The sequence below is a fragment of the Bos indicus x Bos taurus genome, chromosome X (genome assembly GCF_003369695.1).
Source record: "Bos indicus x Bos taurus breed Angus x Brahman F1 hybrid chromosome X, Bos_hybrid_MaternalHap_v2.0, whole genome shotgun sequence".
Classification (NCBI taxonomy): Eukaryota; Metazoa; Chordata; class Mammalia; order Artiodactyla; family Bovidae; genus Bos; species Bos indicus x Bos taurus.
The window spans coordinates 107,925,246-107,942,696 of record NC_040105.1 but is presented as its reverse complement, the minus strand read 5'-3'; the positions used below and the strand labels follow the sequence as shown (position 1 = coordinate 107,942,696).

Sequence of the window (17,451 nt, the reverse complement as noted above, 5' to 3'; positions counted from 1 at the left end):
GTAACCACAAATCCTATGATCTTCTATGAGTTTGGACGTTTGGTGTGGGTTTTTTGTTTGTTTTTAGAGTCTACATATAAGTGAGATAATACAATATTTGTTTTTCTCTGAGTTATTTCAGTTAGCATAATGTTCTCAGGGTCCATCTATGTTGTCACAAATGACAGAATTTCCTTTTTATGAGTGAATTATATTACATCATATATATATGTACCACATCTCCTTTATCCGCTCATCTTTTTTTAAAGAAATACTATATTTTATGTATTTATTTAGTTTTGGTGGCTCAGCATGTGGGATCATAGTTTCCTAACCAGGGAAATCCGCATTCATCTATCGGTGGACACTTAGGTTGTTTCCATGGCTTGGCTACTATAAATAATGCTGCTGTGAATGTAGGGGTGTAGATATCTGTTCCACATAGTGTTTTCATTTCCTTCAGATACATTCCCAGTAGTTGAATTGCTGGGTCATAAGGTAGGTTGTTTTTTTTGTTTGTTTTTTAAGATCCTCTTATTGTTTTCTATAGTGGCTGTTCTGGTTTACATTCCCACTGACAGTGCACAGGATTCCCTTTTATCCACATCCTTGCTAGCATTTGTTAGTTCACCTTTTTGATGATAGCCATTCTTATGAGTGTGAGGGGATATCTCATTGTGATTTTGACTTGCAATTTCCCTGATGATCAGTGATATTCAGTACCTTTTCATATGCATATTGGCTGTCTATTTTCTCTGGGAAAATGCCTATTCAGATCCATTGCCCATTTTTAATAGAATTTTTTGTTGTTTTGTTATGAAATTGTGTGAGCTTTTTATATATTTTGTATGTAAACACCTTATCGGATATGTGATTTGCAAATACTTTTGTCCCATTCAGGAGGTTGCCTCTGCATTTTGTTGATGGTTTCCTTTGCCGTCAAGAATTTGACTCAGTCCCACTTGGTTTATGTTTGTTGTTGTTTTATTGTTTTTGTTGCTTTTTTTGCTTTTGCTTTTAGTGTCAGATTCAAAAAATCCTCACCAAGACTCAGGTCGGTGCTTAGTGCCTATGTTTTCTTCTAGGATTTTTATGGTTTCCAGTGTTACATTTAAGTCTTAATCTATTTCAAGTTAATTTTTGTGAGTGGTATAAGATAGAGGTCCAGTTTCATGTTTTCACATGTGAATATCCAGTTTTTCCCTTACCGTTTGTTGAAGAGACTTGTTCTTTCTGCATTGAGTATTCTTGGCTCCCTTGTCAAAAGTTAGTTGACCACATAGGTGTGGGTTTATTTCTGCTTTGTGGAATTTCTGATTAATGATATCACAAATGAATTCAAGTGAAGTAACACTCAAATGTTTACAGAGTCATCAAGTGAACCTCCTCAAGTATGTCGGTGCTCCACTGATAGAAGGAGTCTAGTCTATGAGGCCTTGCTCTCTTCTGGGAGAGGAGTTGTGAGATTACTGGGCCTTAAAGCATTCTTAAAAGCTGTGAGCTTGGAGCGGGGGCCACTGAGTGCCTTAGAATCCCTTTCCCTTGACTGGATTCTTCTGGGGCTGGAAGAAATGACTGCTGCTTTTGGTTTGAGGAGACCATGTGTTGAAAGGCCTCCTTGTGCACTGTGTGTGTCCCTGGTGAGTCACTTGCCTGTGAGAAATGACCTGTGCCGTGTCTTCCAGCCACCCCATATCATGCAGCAGTGCTGCTGAGATCATGTCTGTGCTGTTCTTCCACGTCATGAGGTATAAACAAGCGGACCCGAAGAACCCAGACAATGACCGTTTCATCCTTTCCAAGGTAAGCTGGCACAGGAACCTAGGGCCAGTTCAGATACTTGGTTCTTAAACTCATTTTAAAAGCCACCGTGTGTCAACAAGGCCTGAGATGGCCTCTGTTTATTGTTTTGGTTCTTCCCTCTTTGCTTCATGTCTTCATCTGTTTAGGTTGGGGTAACAAAACACCAGAGACTAGGTGGCTTATAAACAATAGAAATTTATTTCTCACAGTTCTGGGGGCCAGAAGTCTAAAATCAAGGCACTAACATGGTTGTGTTCTTGTGAGGGCCATCTTCCCAGTTACAGACTTCTCATTGTATCGTGCAGTGGAAGGAGAAACGGTTTCCCTTTTTATAAGGGCACTGACCCCACTCCTGAGTATTCTGCCCTCATGACCTAATCACTCCCCAAAGACCCCCCACCTCCTTATACCATCACCTTCAGCTTCAGATTTTCAATATAAGAGATTTGGAAGGAGGGGCACAAACATTGAGACCATGGCAACTCATAAAGATCTAAAAGGTGTTCTAGCAGAAACTGCATAGTGGGAAGGATGACTTGCAGCAACTGGCAGCCCCTGTTTTCCTTTGGTACTTCACCTTAATTGATCTGGCACTAAGGCCCCCCTACCCAGAGTCATGCTCCTCCCATCCTGTGCCACCTGGGTAGAGGAGGGCAACATTGAGCTTGATTTGAAGGTACATCCTGCTCTGATCAGTCAGCTTTCTCTTCCATTTTTCTGCAGATCACCAGTAGGGAGTTTCTCATGAGTCTAGATATGGTAACCAGGTACCTCATGACATTGGAGGACAGGAAAGAAAAGGAATGTTAAAAACAAGATCGACCTAGGAGAACAAGCAGCTCTTTGATGCTATCTGAAGGTTTGCTGTGTTCTGAGCAAAGCATTCAGAACTTAACTGGTAGAACATCGTGTGCAAATAGAAACCCCAGATCTAGGCAGTGGAAAGTAAAGAGAAGGCAGAGTACGGGCAGAGAACCTGGAGCTGTAGTTAATGACCCTTGTCTTGGTGTCTAAAATGTAATCTCAAGTGAGGTTTGCCCAAGGATGAATTAAAGATGTGTAGAGGAAGAGAGATAAAGCAGACGAGTGCAATTAGTAATAGCTAATAAAATCTAGGTAAAGAATATGGGGAACTTCATTGTGTTCTTTTTACAACATTTCTGTAAGTTTAGATTTCCTTTATCATAAAAAGTGAATAGCTATAGATATATAAAGTATGACTGTTTAGAGCTCTAGTTTGGTTTTGGGGTTTTTTGTTTATTGGTTTTGGGTGGGGGGAGAGTGGCTGCAGCATTCAGAATCTTACTTCCCTGACCAGGGATTGAACCCACACCCTGAGCAGTGGAAGCGTAGAGTCTCAACTACTCGACCACCAGGGAAGTCCCTAGAGCTCTAGTTTTTAAAAAAAGGAAAGAGGGACTTCCCTGGTGGTCCAGTGGGTAAGACTCTGTGCTTCCACTGCAGGGGACTCAAGTTTGATCTCTGGTTGGGGAAATAGGATACCCCGTGCCATGGGACACAGCCAAATAGAAAGAGAGAGATGTGGGAATTCCCTGCAGTCCAGTGGTTAAGATTTGGTGTTTCCACTGCCAGGGGTGCAGGTTCGATCCCTAGTCCAGGAGATGGCTGCAAGCAGGACAGCATGGGCCCCCCAAAAATGCCTAGATTCTCTCATAACCGCTGCTGTCATATAATCAGAGTCATTAGCCTTAGAGGTATAGAGTGACTTTCTGGCATGCAGTCACAGGCTGGACACTGGTTAGCTACCAATATTTGTGTGTGTGTCAGATTTATGCAGCAGATAAAGTTAGAAGAAAAGAGAAAACACTCAGGAGCATAGTCCATCTTGGCTCTGGTCGGGAATAGAGTAAATGGACTTGCTAGAGGCCAAGAAGCCAGGATCTTCATAATCCATGCTCCCAGGGCACAAGTGTCTACGCAGACAACTACAGATGGAGGCCACCTGCTAAGGCCTGGCCATGGCGCTGACTGAAGCGCTCAGATTCCCTTGGAGCCCTCATGGTGCTCATGATCCCTCCATCCACCACCCCGGCCTTAGTTTTTGTTTCACAAACTCTTTTGCTTTCTTCAGCGAAGCAGGCATGGGAAGTAACCAAAAAGCCTGTTTGTAAACTTGTTCTTGAAGTGTGCTTTGTGTCAGAACAAAGATGAGAAATGCTACCTGGAAGAGAAGACTTTCTTTTCTGGGTGCCCTTGGCACACTGAGTGCATCTTTATTTTTGGCCTTGGGCCGCCTCAGTTGTGTGTCCCCACGTGGTTTAGGAATTCTTGGAAAAGAAAAGGGAACCCATGGGAAGGGTGCTTCCACCACAGCAGACGTTGTGCTGATGCCCCGCCAGTCTCCTCAATCAATCCTACAGCCTCTTGCTGCCTGAGGGGGATTTCATCACCATCATACCCAGAAAGCAAAGCCTTGCGGGGGTGGTCTTACTCAATTCCCACATTAAACCTGGGGGAAGTGGAGTTGGTCTGAGCATAGAGCCCAGGCTTGGTCCAAGGGCATGCAAGGCACCTGGGAACCAGAGTTTGTTACAGGAGTAAACTAGGAGCTGTGGGGAAGAAGACAGACAGGTTGTCCGGAGGGATTTCAGTGGGACAGTTGTCAGAGCTAGAGGTGCAAAACAGAAAAAGAGTGAGGGCACGAAGCACATGGAGGAAGGTCAGGAGCCCCAGGAGGAGCAGAACCATAGGGTGGATCAAGACAGGAGAGGGATTAGAGAACTCACAAGTACCATTCAGCCATCCTGTAGTGACAACACTAACCAGTCTATGCTTGAATGAAGCTGACATCTGAATGGAGGGAGGGGACAGAGAAGAAACTAACCCAGAAATAGCTAGCATGCCAGAGGGGCCAAGAATCCTAAATCCAAAGGAAGTGGAGGGGCAGGAAGTACTAGGTGAAAGAGATGGTCCAGGAAGGTCTTGGTTTTGACATTTGAGCTGAGAGTTGAAAGGAGTGAGCTGTGCCCCTACCTAGGCATAAGCACTGGGCACTCTGAGGGTAGAGGAAGGCACAAATGCTGAAGCCCTGAGTCAGGTGTGTGCCTGGTGCATTCAGAAGACAGCCAGGACACCAGGCACCTGGGGCAGCGGGGGAGAGAGTGGGAGGTGATGGGGGTCACTGCAAGAACCTGAGCTTTGTTTGACATTAGATGGCAAGACCTTGGACAGTTCTCCACGGCAATTGAGAAGCGGGCTTAGGTTTTAACATGCTCCGCCTGGTGGCTGTGTTGAGAATTGACTGTGGAACAGGGAAGTGGGGAGGCCACTGCAGCGACAGAGGAGAGAGAGGTTTGTGGACAGGAAGAGATGGTAGCAGTGGAAGCATTGACTAAGTTTGGTGTCTCTTTAGAAGCTTGGGAGTGGGGCCTCAGTGCAGCAAACCTTTGACACCACCTTCTCTCCATGGGACAGTGACAGCCTGTGTGTACAAGCAGTGTGGGGGGAAACAGTGGAGTGGTGCTGGAAAGGGATTTATTTCTAGCATGACCTTTTACATAACCCCTTCCCAAATCTCAGTTGACTTGAGTTTTACAAACCAGGGAAATAGAAGTCCTTAGTGTTTCTGATTCCTGTTTAAGAGCCTGTGTTCTTCAAAAACATTGAACATCTGGTTTGTATATGGCTAGATGAAAGGCCTTGCGAAAATGGCAAGGCTCATGCTTAGATGTTTTTTTTCTGGTTTGCTCTTGGGCTCTGCTTAGGCTGCCATGTGGAGAAGATGCCCTCTTCTATGTTGTCAGAGCTGCAGTCAACCTCACCAGCTGCATAGATTCCCTGTGATTTCCTTGTCTTTGTAATATTGATCTGAGACTTGGGGTGCGTGTGGGTGTGGGGAAGAGTAATTCCCTTGCATTGTGGGAGGGGCCGCTGTGATGAGTAAGCTTTGTTTGGAAGTTGGTCTGATACTCATGCCCTGCAGGTGCACCTAACCTAGGTTCATTTGGTCCCTTCTCCTACAGAGACTCTCATTTGTTGATGTGGCAACTGGATGGCTGGGACAAGGACTGGGGGCTGCGTGTGGGATGGCGTATACTGGCAAGTACTTTGACAAGGCCAGGTAAGACACTTACTCAGAAACCATTTAACTCTCCAACTATCCCACCCCTGGCACTTTGGCTTTGTTTATCATTTATTAGTTTAGAAATACAGTGATTTAAAAGTTCAGGTCACCAAGTATTCAAGCAATAAAAAGAAATTGTATTTCAGGAAACTGTTCTGGCATCTCTGGTTGGGTTCTAAGTGCTGCCTGCAGTATAGAAACTAGTCTGTTAGGATTGAAGTCTTTACCAAGATAGATATCTTCCTGTTTCCCATCGCTCAGTGAGCTTCACTATACAGTGAACAGATGTTGTGTTCGCCTTTCCATTTGGGACCCCTGTATGTTAATAATCAAAGGTCTCTTTTTGGAATGGTTCCACCTTCCGAAAGACTGATTCATGCCTTTATTATAAGGGTGTGTGTCTGGGTGCTGCTGATATAGAGCAGCAAAATGGGATGTCCCTGTTGTGTGGTAAGTCGCTCTTTAACAATTTCACTTACAGCATTTTTCTGTGCCAGCAGTGGAGAAAGCACAATAAAGTGCTTCCAGAGGAGCCACCTGGGCTGGAACCTGGGACTGAGGGGCCACAGACTCAGGTGCCCTGGGGGAACCATAGGACTAGAACATACACTCCATGGCGTGCTTTCTCTACTGCTGGGGCAGTTGCCCTGCTCCATTTCCCATAAGACTGTTGACCTTTTTCATCTCTCCTTTTTGCCTCTATTAGTCCCTGTTGTGTGGTTAATCACTTTTTTAAAAGTTCACTTACACCCTGGGGTCTGCATTATATTTTATTGGTATAAACATTTCATGTTTCTGCTGCAGAAGAGTTTAATATTTACAACAACATATGCTCCTGAAGTAGAATGTTTTGATTGTTATGATTATTATAAGTAAATTTGTAAGATCAGAAATAGAAGGTGGATGTGCTTTAAAAAGAAGCTTACCAAGAAACTGTATATGTGAATGTTTGGGTGTTTAAGGGCCTTCTCTCCATTCCCTCTTGTTTATTGGACCTGGAGAAGTTGAAGAAGAACCTGGAAATAGTGTTTGCAGCTAGAATGAGAGAACTAGCCAAAGGTGCAGCCCATCTCATGAAGCCCAAGCTTTTAAAGCTGAGATTCCTCAGTTGTTGAGTTTGGGCAGCTTTGATAAGGGAAATTGTCTCATAGGAACCTGCTGATCTGAAGCACCTGCTTCATTCTCTTCCTCCGTTTCTCTTTGTGAAATGTACTTGTTCGAATGGCTCAGAGGAGCCCCAGGCAGGGTCCTAACCTCTCTTGACTTGCCCCAGCTACCGGGTGTTCTGCCTCCTGGGAGATGTCGAGTCTTGGGAAGGCTCCGTCTGGGAGGCCCTGGCCTTTGCATCCCACTACAGTCTGGACAATCTTGTGGCCATCTTTGATGTGAATCGCCTGACCCACAGCACCACTTTGCCTCTCGAGCACTCCATAGATGTCTATCAGAAGCGCTGCGAAGCCTTCGGGTAATTTTCCTATTTGGTGTCACCTTCTTTCTGGTCCTTCCCCCTTCGCCTTATAACCTGGCTGCTGCTTCTGTTGACAGGTGGAATACTTTGGTAGTGGATGGCCGTGACGTGGAGGCACTGTGCCAGGTGTTCTGGCAGGCAGCTCAAATGAAGAACAAGCCCACAGCTGTGGTTGCCAAGACCTTCAAGGGCCGGGGCATTCCAAGTAAGGAAGTGTTGATTTTATGCTTAGAGTTGTCAGCCCCTGCACAGCACATGAGGCAGAAGGAGGCTGAGGCTCGCTGAGCAGACAGACAGCTGACTTCACGCACAGTGATTACACTTCTGACATGTGCCAGATGCTCTCGCTCTCTTTGATGCTTGTAGATAGCAGATCTGGTCAGGGCTGGGGAGGGGAAACCCAGACGCCCAGCAAGTGAGCACAAGGGAGCGGCTGGGAGGATAGTCCATCAGTTATCGGACCAGCAGGGAACCATCTCCACGGGGCATACTGAGTCAGAGAGGGTGTGTGAGCAGATACATAAATAGGAATGTATGCACATGCATGCGATGGCCTGTGCCCACGCTACCTGGGAGGACACACAGGCCGCTAGTAAAGTGGCCCCTCTGGGAAAGGCAGCTGCGGAACTGACGGGAGGAGGGGGGTTGAAAGTTGTAACTTCTTGCAGATTTCAAAGCGGACAACTAAAGTTGTTCATCTCCAGTATAAATAGTTGCAGTGGGAGTGATTTCTGGTGTGTTCTTAATACTAACTTTTTAGAAGAAAACTATTCTCTGATTTCTCCTCAAAATAGTCTTCTGGTATACTCAGTTCAATAAATGACTACTTGCCCAATTTGCTCCTGTAATAAACCTGGGTATTTCTTTGCCTCCACCTCTCCTTTATGTGCCCCCCACACACACCCCCACTCTGTCATCCATTCTAATTGATTCTGCTCCTAACATATGTCTCAAGTCCGTTCACTCCTCTCCACCTCTCTTGCCCAAGCCTGGTCTTCTCTCCCTCACTTCAGACTCCTCAAGCCAATCCTCATATGGCTGCCTTGGTGATCTTTCTACAACATGGATCTTATCAGTTACCTCTCCCATTTCCAAACCCTTCAGGAGTTTCCCATCTTGCTTTGGGCAAAACTCAACCCACAGGATCCTCCCTGCCTGTCTCCAGCCTCGTCTCCCTCACCATTCCCTCCATTCACCAGCACATTGGCCAGTGGCCCCCTTAAGAGCCTCTCGGCCTTTGTCCAGGCTGTCTCCTGCCACCGCAGTACCATGTCAGGCCCCCTGTGCCAGGTTTTTACTCTGTGGCTGACATCTTTCCCTTTCAAATGTTTTTCAGATGACTAAACAGGGGCTCGTGAGTTACAGAATAAATGTCTTTTATCCATTGGGTTACAGGTGTTGAAGATGCAGAAAATTGGCACGGAAAGCCAATGCCAAAAGAAAGAGCAGATGCAATTATCAAATTAATTGAGAGCCAGATAGAGACCAACAAGAGTCTCGAACCAAAAGCCCCTATTGAAGACTCGCCTCAAATCAACATCTCAGTTATAGAAATGACCTCTCCACCTGATTATGAAATCAGTGATGTGGTAGGCAAACTGTTTTTTCTCTGCTTTTGCTAAATACAGAGGACTCTTGTTTACTCTGATTTCCCCAAATGAACCAATTCTTAGGTGGTGTGGCATTTAGCTAAAGGTTATAAACAACAAAGATGGATTTACCTTGTCTTTTAACTATTTTGATATTTATTCTTTGATTTCAAACCTAACTCGGGTCTGAACTTTCTTACCAGTCAGTCACTACTTACTTGCGTCCAGTGCTGTGCAGCTTTTGCTTGCTTCCTAAATTCAGTCTGTAGTCTGGCAGACCATTGTGCATGAAACTCCATGATTCTATGTAAACTTGAAGGACAGGGGCCTAGCTGGATTGATGTTTTGGGCTTAATCCCTGGATTACACAAGGAAGAGCACCAGTTCACTGAAGGCCAGTTCTTCAAAAAGGAAACAAATTAGGCATGAAACCCTGATTAACCCTTTCTGTTTTTATCATGATTTTTGTGTCCTGCCTTCTGGTGTATTACAGCAGATCCAAAATAGTTAGGCTCTTCACAACCTAAGGAAACAAGGTGGTGAGCCTGGGAGAAAGGAAATTTTTCTGACCCTTGTTTGTTTTCCTTATTTATTTGGGGACATTTTGAGTGTTACTTACGTTTTCTTAGCCTGGTAATATGGATTAATAATAAATGAGTTGACTGAGAAATTAGAAAGCAAATTTAAAAGCAGAAGAAAGCTATTAATAAAAAGCACATATTAACAGAAGGTACTTTGGTAATATGTGTTAACACCAACTGTTGACACCCTTCAAAGTAGAAGTGCAACTCACAGGTATTTATCCTACAGAAATACCTGTGCAAGTGTGCAGAATAGAATAAATGTTGATTCCAGCATTGATTATGGTGAAGTGTTTATGTCTAGAAAATATGTTAGATTATTGGAACTTTTTGTTTCAAGTGTATATATTAATAGGAGAAATTAAGGACACAGGCCAGTTGATTAAAAAGTTAGTAAATTAAAGAACAAAAAGTCACATTAATAACCAAATCTAGGAGTTGGCTCTCTGAATTACTAAACAGTAGACAAGCCATTATCTAGTCTACTTAAAGAGATAAAAACTATAAGTGAATAAAATTAGTCACTAGAGGAGATAAACACAAATTGAGAGAACATTCAGAGAATTTTGAGAAAACTACGCTAATTGGTTTGAAAACCTATTTTAAAAATGGACCTTCTTAAGGAATACATAAAATACCAAAGTTAAGTAAAAATACACAAAATGCTTAAGTAGGTCAGGGACTTCCCTGGCGATCCAGTGGTTAAGACCACACTCCCAAAGCAGGGAGCGTGGATTTGATTCCTAGTCAGGGAACTAAGGTGCTGCATGCTGCACAGTATGGCCACAAATAAAAATTTTTAAAAACACTTGAGATCAACAGCCATTAGGAAAATTTGAGAAAACTGTCTAGGAATTATACCTCCAAAGTACCAGGCTCAGTTAGTTACAAGAGTGATTTAATTTTAACCTTCAAGGGATAGATTAATTCCTCTGCTATTTCAAACCTTCTTGAATATGGAGAAGGTCATTTATGAAGCCAAAATGTTATAAAGCTAGCCCAAAGGAAGAAACTACAGGCCAGCCTCACTTAGGAATATTGATTTAAAAATTCTAAATAAGACATTGCAAAGAGTTGGACACGACTGAGTAACTGAACTGAACTAATGGAACTGAAATAAGACATTCACCAGCCTCAATTTCTTTAGTGCCTTAAAAGAAGTATCAGAATCAGTGAAATTCAAATTAGTAATGCAAATCATTCACCACTATTAAGAGAGGAGAAATTGTGGTCATTCACAATAAAAGACTCCATCCTGACAATGAGAAGGCAAGCCTGTTTGCAGGTGGTAGAGTTGTATGTCTGGAAAACTCAAAAGAGAATAGAAATCAGAATGAGTAAGAAAGGAAATAAGAAAATATGTTAGAAATAAGAGTCCAGAAAGAGAGCTTGTAGCTAAACTAATATATAATAAGGATTGATTGTTTTCTCGTATTAATACAATTGAGAGATTATTCCTTTTTACAATAGCAATAAAAAGTAAAATAACTATGAATAAATGTATACGGTCTATATTATATTAAGGTACTTACAAAACTATACCTTTAAAAGCTCATGTGCTCTGTGAGTAGACCATTCTCAAAAGGATACTTCACAACCCTATCATTTCCCTACCTCTGGAGAGAGGAACTGGGAGAGCAGGAGGAAGATGGCCTCTTCATTCAATATCCTTTCATAACTTGACTTTTGTACTCATCTATGTGAAGTGCCTGTTTTAAAAAAATATTTTTTAAGAGTGTTTAAATGAATGAACAAAGATAAATAAATGAAGAGGCAAACCTTATTTTTTTAATAACAGCTTTATTGAGGTAAAATTTTCTCTACAATATACCCATTTGAAGTGTATAATCCAGTGGTTTTTAGCATATGACAGAGTTGTGCAACTATTACCACACTGAATCTTACAGCATTTCAGTCATCCCATAGAGAAACACTATATTCACAAACATTACTCTCCATTCCCACCCAGCCCCTAGTAACTGCTAATTTACTTTCTGTGTCTGTGGATTTGCCTATTCCAGACATTGCATATAAATGAGATCATCTAATAGGTAAACTTTATGAGTCTGCTATTTATCCATTCATCTGTTGCTGCATATTTGGGTTATTTCTACCTTTTGGCTATTGTGAATAATGCTGCAATGAACATTAGTGTACAGCTTTTTGTGTATTTGTATTTTTCTCTTGGGTAATTACCTAGGAGTAGAGTTGCTGGATCATAATTGTAATTCTGTGTTTAACTCTTTGAGGGAATATCAGATCTGGGGGGTTTTTAATAGAAAAAATACAGTGAATATGTCAGTTCTCCCCCAGATTAATCCATGGGTTCAGTCCAGTCTCAAACAGTATGCTAATGGAATTATTTATTATTTGTATAATGATTCTGAAGTTCTCCGTTTTAACATTTACAGTGAGTATTATCATTTTTAAAAAATACTTATTTTTGTCTGTGCTGTATCTTCATTACACATGGCCTTTCTCTAGTTGTGGAGAGCAGGGACTACTCTCTAGTTGTGTTGTGCGGCTTCTCACACTGTGACTTCTCTAGTTGTAGAGCATGGGCTCTGGGCACATGGGCTTCAGTAGTTGTGGTGCATGGGCTCAGTTGTTGCACAGCTGTGGAATCTCCCGGGAGCAGGGATTGAGCCAGTGTCCCCTGCATTGCAGGGCAGATTCTTAACCACTGGACCACCAGGGAAGCCCCTGTTACCAGCTTTATAATTAAAATAAGTCACAGAGGCATTTGCATGTTGGGAAATTTAAGTTTTTAATCAACTGTAAGAATGAGACAAGAATAAATTTATCTTTGGGAAATTGATACTCAAGTGAGCCAAGTATGGATGTAAGATTGGCTAGCAATCCTGTTGTTTTGGATTTTTTTCCCTTTTGGTCGCATGTGTGGCATGTGGGATCTTAGTTCCCTGATCAGGGCTTAAACCTGTGCCCCTGCATTGGGAGCGCAGAGTTTTAACCACTTGACCACCAGGGAAGTCTCAGCAGTCCTTTTTTATTACCCCAAAGGAGATTATTGGTGAATTACAAATTTGCTTTGTTCATTAAGGAGGATGACAATTCATAATTCTACCAAATTTCACCTTCCTTCTAAATGCATTCTAAGAAACTCTCCTGTTGACTTTCAGATAGCTACTCGGAAAGCATGTGGTTTGGCTCTGGCCAAGCTAGGCCATGCAAACGACAGAGTTATTGTGCTGGATGGTGATACCAAGAACTCCACCTTCTCTGACATATTCAAGAGAGAACACCCTGAGCGCTTCATCGAGTGTTTTATTGCTGAGCAAAACATGGTACGTGTGCTAGGAACATCACTTTGAGTCATCTCATTGACAAATGGTGACCCACTCAAGGAGGCCTGCCCCCCTTACAGTTTTTCTTTCCACTTATAAAGGTAAAGGAAGTGGAGGGAAAAAGTCTCCGGGGAAACAAGTAGAGAGCAGTCAGGAAGAGTGTGAGGGGTGGCTTCCAGGATTGCTGGGCCAGGCACGGTTAGATGGCTCCATACTCTCTCCAAAGAGTCTGTAAGCTGCAGCCATCTGACTTCAGGGCTCCTAATCTGAAGAATGCCTAGCTCCCTAGTAGCTCTAGGTGGCCCCTGGGATGTTGTAGGATTGCCTGGCTGTGGCCAGTAGGTGCAGAACCTCAAGGAATTGTGGTCTGTCTCTCCACCTTGTATTATGGGGCCTAATATATCCTAGGTATTTCAGTGTTCGTGCAAGTAAATGCCTTGACTTCTAAAGCTCTGCACCAGTGCAGAGGATAGCACACATTTACCCTCACATCACAGAGGTCAGAAACAGCACTGGCCAGAAATCTATGGGCCAGCAGGCCTCACGTGACCAGAGATATTTTGTTTGGAACAAATAGTATTTACAAATATTTTAAGTTAGTTGCCAGCTTTTTAAGGTCAGGAAATTTTTATATGGAATCCAGATTTCTGGATTTTTCTTAAAGAATGGGAAGATCTGGCAACATTGGAACAACATTCCCTCCTTCCTGCCACCAGTTGGCTGGAGTCAAGCAGGGGCCCTGTTTAAATGGGCATCCACAGCCATCTCGCCATGTCCCTGCCTCCTGCTGGCCTGCTCCTTTGTTCATGGTGCTTCCCTGGCCCTATCAGTGTTGGAATCTAAGCCCCTCTGTTCAGTAAAGCAGGTCACTGCAATTGTAAGGATATGAGCATTTTTCAGTGGGTCTCATTAACCTATTTCCATTTTGAATGGAAAAAAAAATACAACTCATATTTTTCTGAATTGAGCTTCAAAAAGTTTGCTTCCCTAGGCATTGATTCTTTCAACCAGCAACTGAAAAAAAAAAAAAAAAACTAGTAAAGAAGCAGCCACCAAGTGAGTAGTGTCCTGTGCTGCCAGATAAAACTGGTGGCTACAGGGAGAGCATGACTAGGGCCAATCAGGAGCAAGCTCTCAGAAGAGGTGACATTTAAACTGAGACTTAAGTGACAAGGAGTCTGTCACACGCAGATCCAGGGACAGCATTCCGAGCAGAGCGCCCAGCTAGCTCTCCTGCATGCCCAGATTGGAGCTGTTCAGGGAGCAGGAGGAAGGGCCCGAGACTCTGGTATGGAGAAGAGCTTGTTGAGGGAAGTGGGGGAGTGGCAGGAGATGACAGCTTGGACCAGGACAGTAGCTGTGGGGTTGGGGAGATGCAGACTCATGCAGGGTAGATGACCGGGTGGAACCAAGGCTGGCAATAGGGCATAGGCCAGAGCACCTGGGAGACAGACAAGACTGGGGCAGGAATGGGTTTTGGGGGCACAGGAGCTCTCGGTGAGCCCTGAGGGGTTAGACTACCTCTTAGACTGGGGGTAGGGGTGCCAGGTAGGTCAGGATAGATCATTTATCTCCAAATGTGTTTGCTTTCCAAACCACTGAATGTCTTTTTCTAAGTAGATCTAAAAGCTTTAAGTTAACATCTAAATTTTTCGTTAAATTTTTTAAGTTCGCATCTAAATATATCCTTGGTATCTAGATTTAACTGATGCCGAGGATGTAACTTCCCATATATTGTAATTTGTGACAGTTGAATACTTAAATCATCCAGTTACACAAAGGCTTTCTTTGTCAGAAATTAAATGTTTTTCTGCTTGAACTCTTAATTCCATTCTACTTCTTACTCATGAAAGCCTTTTACTGATAATTCTGCAATAAACTATGCATATACATTGATGGTTTTTAAAATTTGTTTCCTACATCCACAGGCCTTAGAGCATTACCATTTTTTTCTTCTGGATTGAGCTATGGCTATAATTTTTAGCTTGTGTAGCAGTAGTTAAGTACATTTAGAGCTAGAATGAGGTAAGATTCAGAACAAAATCTATTTGTATTTAAATGATGTAAGTGCCAGAAAACCTTATTCAAGTAAATATGGTGCTGGAAAGAGTAAGAATTTTGTTGCATCAACGTCATTCAGTTCATTTGAATCCCGTCCCAGCTGTAAGCCAAAAATCATACACAGTGATCTTTCATGTCCAGTTGTTTGTGGAAAATTATTTGTAAAGGATTGGCACTTCAGTTAGATTCTTTTTCAGTTTTGTTAGAAGAATTGGAAAACCCCTGACTTACGGAAGGATTTGTTGTCCAGTCTTTTGAGCTTTTTAGTTTTTCAAGGCTGCTGTGATTATTTCAAATTATTCTTTCTGTTTCTGGAGCTCTTACATTCCAGGATGTTGCCCCACTGAAGGAGCAACCCAAGGTGGGTGAGAGTATACCTTTTGGCAGTTAGTTGCTGGGAGGTGATTATCAGGGAGACAGTGGGAAGGAGGCCCTGGGCCCTTTCCCTAGCAGGCAGATGTGGGAGTCAAGGATCTTGATGTTGAGACCAGCCATAGCCATGCACCCTTTGAAAGGTCTTTGTTTACCTCCAAGATACTCATCTTCTAGTTTGAAGGCCACCAGGGTGTGTGAGCCTGGCTTTGCAGGAGAGGTGAGCAATAGAGAGACAGAGGAGACCTTAGCATCATGCAGATCAGAGTGACACCGTGGGACCCCATGCTGGTTCCCTGTGAAGGGGGCAGATGAGGAGGAGTGTGGCACTTAGTCCAGGCGCACCTCCTGGCAGATCCAGCTGGGGAGGGAGCAGCAACATCCAGTGAGGCAGGTGGTCCCTAGTGCTGGATGCACCTCAGAGGTCAGATGTGATGCAGAGGAACTCAGGTGACCTTTTACATTTGGCCCCTTCCAGGTCCCTCAAGGGGATGGTGGCCTAGATGAAGGAGAACGTGCAGAAAGTGGGAAATGAGAGAGTGTGCAAGGTTTTCCTGGGAAGGAGAACATGGACGAAGGGCAGGATCTGGAGCAGGAGTGCAAGGGGAAAGTGAGGGAGAAACTGAGGTGATGTGGGAAGGGAGGGGACAACTGCACGGTCAGAGAGCCCCTTGAGAAAACAGGAGAAAGATGAGATTCAGCAGGGTGGGGAGAGGGGACAGAGGCAGGGGACGAGGAGAGTGGGAAGGAGACCCACAAGGACTGCAGGGCAGCCTTGAGTGTCCCGAAGTTCCCCAGCTTGGATTTGAAGGAATGGGGCCAGCACTTCAGTTCCTCTCATTTCTGGCAGTGTTCAGGGGACATGGTGAATTTGCCAGGTTTGGGATTTTCCCAGGTAGGTGATTGGAGGGAGGGTGTGGCGAGGTGAGGGGGTACAAAGGATAGGTGATCCTGAGAAGCATACACTCTACACTGGGAAACAGGAGGGGAAGTGGGCTCCAAGAGTATTCTGATTCACCTTCTTTGTGATGCAGGTGAGCGTGGCACTGGGATGTGTCACCCGTGGTCGCACCGTGGCTTTTGCTTGCACCTTCGCTGCCTTTTTAACCCGAGCATTTGATCAGATCCGGATGGGAGCCATCTCGCAAACCAACATCAATCTTATTGGGTCCCACTGTGGGGTGTCCATAGGTATGAGTTCTCAATGCCTTCGTCTTAATTGCCCCCCTCCTTTACAGAGAAAGATCAGTGTGTGAGCAGTTGAACTGCCCAACATAGAGTTCCGTGATACTAGTTTGATTATTTGTAACCTGTTTTTTTAAAAAGGCCATATTGTGTTTTAGAAGTTCCAGAAACTGGGTAACTTTTTAGCTGATCTTCTGGTATTACTATAAAGTGCCTATTGTTTCAGTCATTGAGAAATACTTACCCTGAGTGCCTCTTCTGTGTCAAGCCACATACTGGGTAGTGATTTGGCCACTCTGGCATCACAGAATTCTTTCCTGCTGTTTGGTCGCCTCAGTCTGAGTTGGGACAAACAGCCTGCCAGGGCTCTGCTGGGATAAGCAGCCTGGTCAGGTAGAATGGGAAGCCTCAAGGAGCTCAACATCAGGGCATTAACTGTGGATGGGAAATGGGGGAGCCAGGAGGAGGATGGAGGTGTCCATTAGCACTGGATGGAAAATGGAACAAACCTGTAAGAGCCTGAGCAAAGACGTCAACATCACTGACAGAAGGAGGAGTCCCAAACTGCATGAAAAGCAAAACGCCAGTGCCCAGTGGTTTCTTGCCTAGGAAACATCTGGGAGTTGTGTTTGTGGAGGATAGCAATGGGGACTATAGAAAGATGGGGCACCTGACACGCCTGTGGCAGGGCAGGTCATCAAGGTAGATGTGACTGACAGCTGACCCTTGCTGCCAGAAGGCTGGAGGGGAGGGCTGGAACTGCACGTCTGGGTGTTGTCCCAGGGACTTCAGGGAGAGCTCAACTGGCAAAGGAGACTATGGGTGAGCCAGATTTAACGGAAGAGAGGAGGGCATGCACAGGGGCCTCTCCTGGGGCTGGGTGCAAAGTCAGTTTTAAAGTCAGCCAAGTGGAAAAGTGGTTCTAAGTCCAACCCAGAAGAACTGGAGTTCTTTGGAGAGACAACAGTCCCAGGCCAGGCAGTGTCCATGGTGACAGTCTCCTTTCTAGCTGGAAGAGCTCGGA

At 44.1% G+C, this 17,451-nt stretch overlaps 1 protein-coding gene across 1 annotated transcript in view; it reads left to right on the top strand.

Moving 5' to 3' along the window:
• TKTL1 (transketolase like 1) overlaps positions 1–17,451 on the top strand; it is a 28,500-nt gene that overhangs the window by 3,014 nt on the left and 8,035 nt on the right. Inside the window, exons 2-8 of the mRNA XM_027534796.1 lie at positions 1,665–1,782; positions 5,766–5,863; positions 7,140–7,331; positions 7,412–7,539; positions 8,730–8,923; positions 12,645–12,809; positions 16,277–16,433. Of these exons, the coding sequence (XP_027390597.1) occupies positions 1,665–1,782; positions 5,766–5,863; positions 7,140–7,331; positions 7,412–7,539; positions 8,730–8,923; positions 12,645–12,809; positions 16,277–16,433 (1,052 nt within the window). The remainder of the gene's footprint in view (positions 1–1,664; positions 1,783–5,765; positions 5,864–7,139; positions 7,332–7,411; positions 7,540–8,729; positions 8,924–12,644; positions 12,810–16,276; positions 16,434–17,451) is intronic.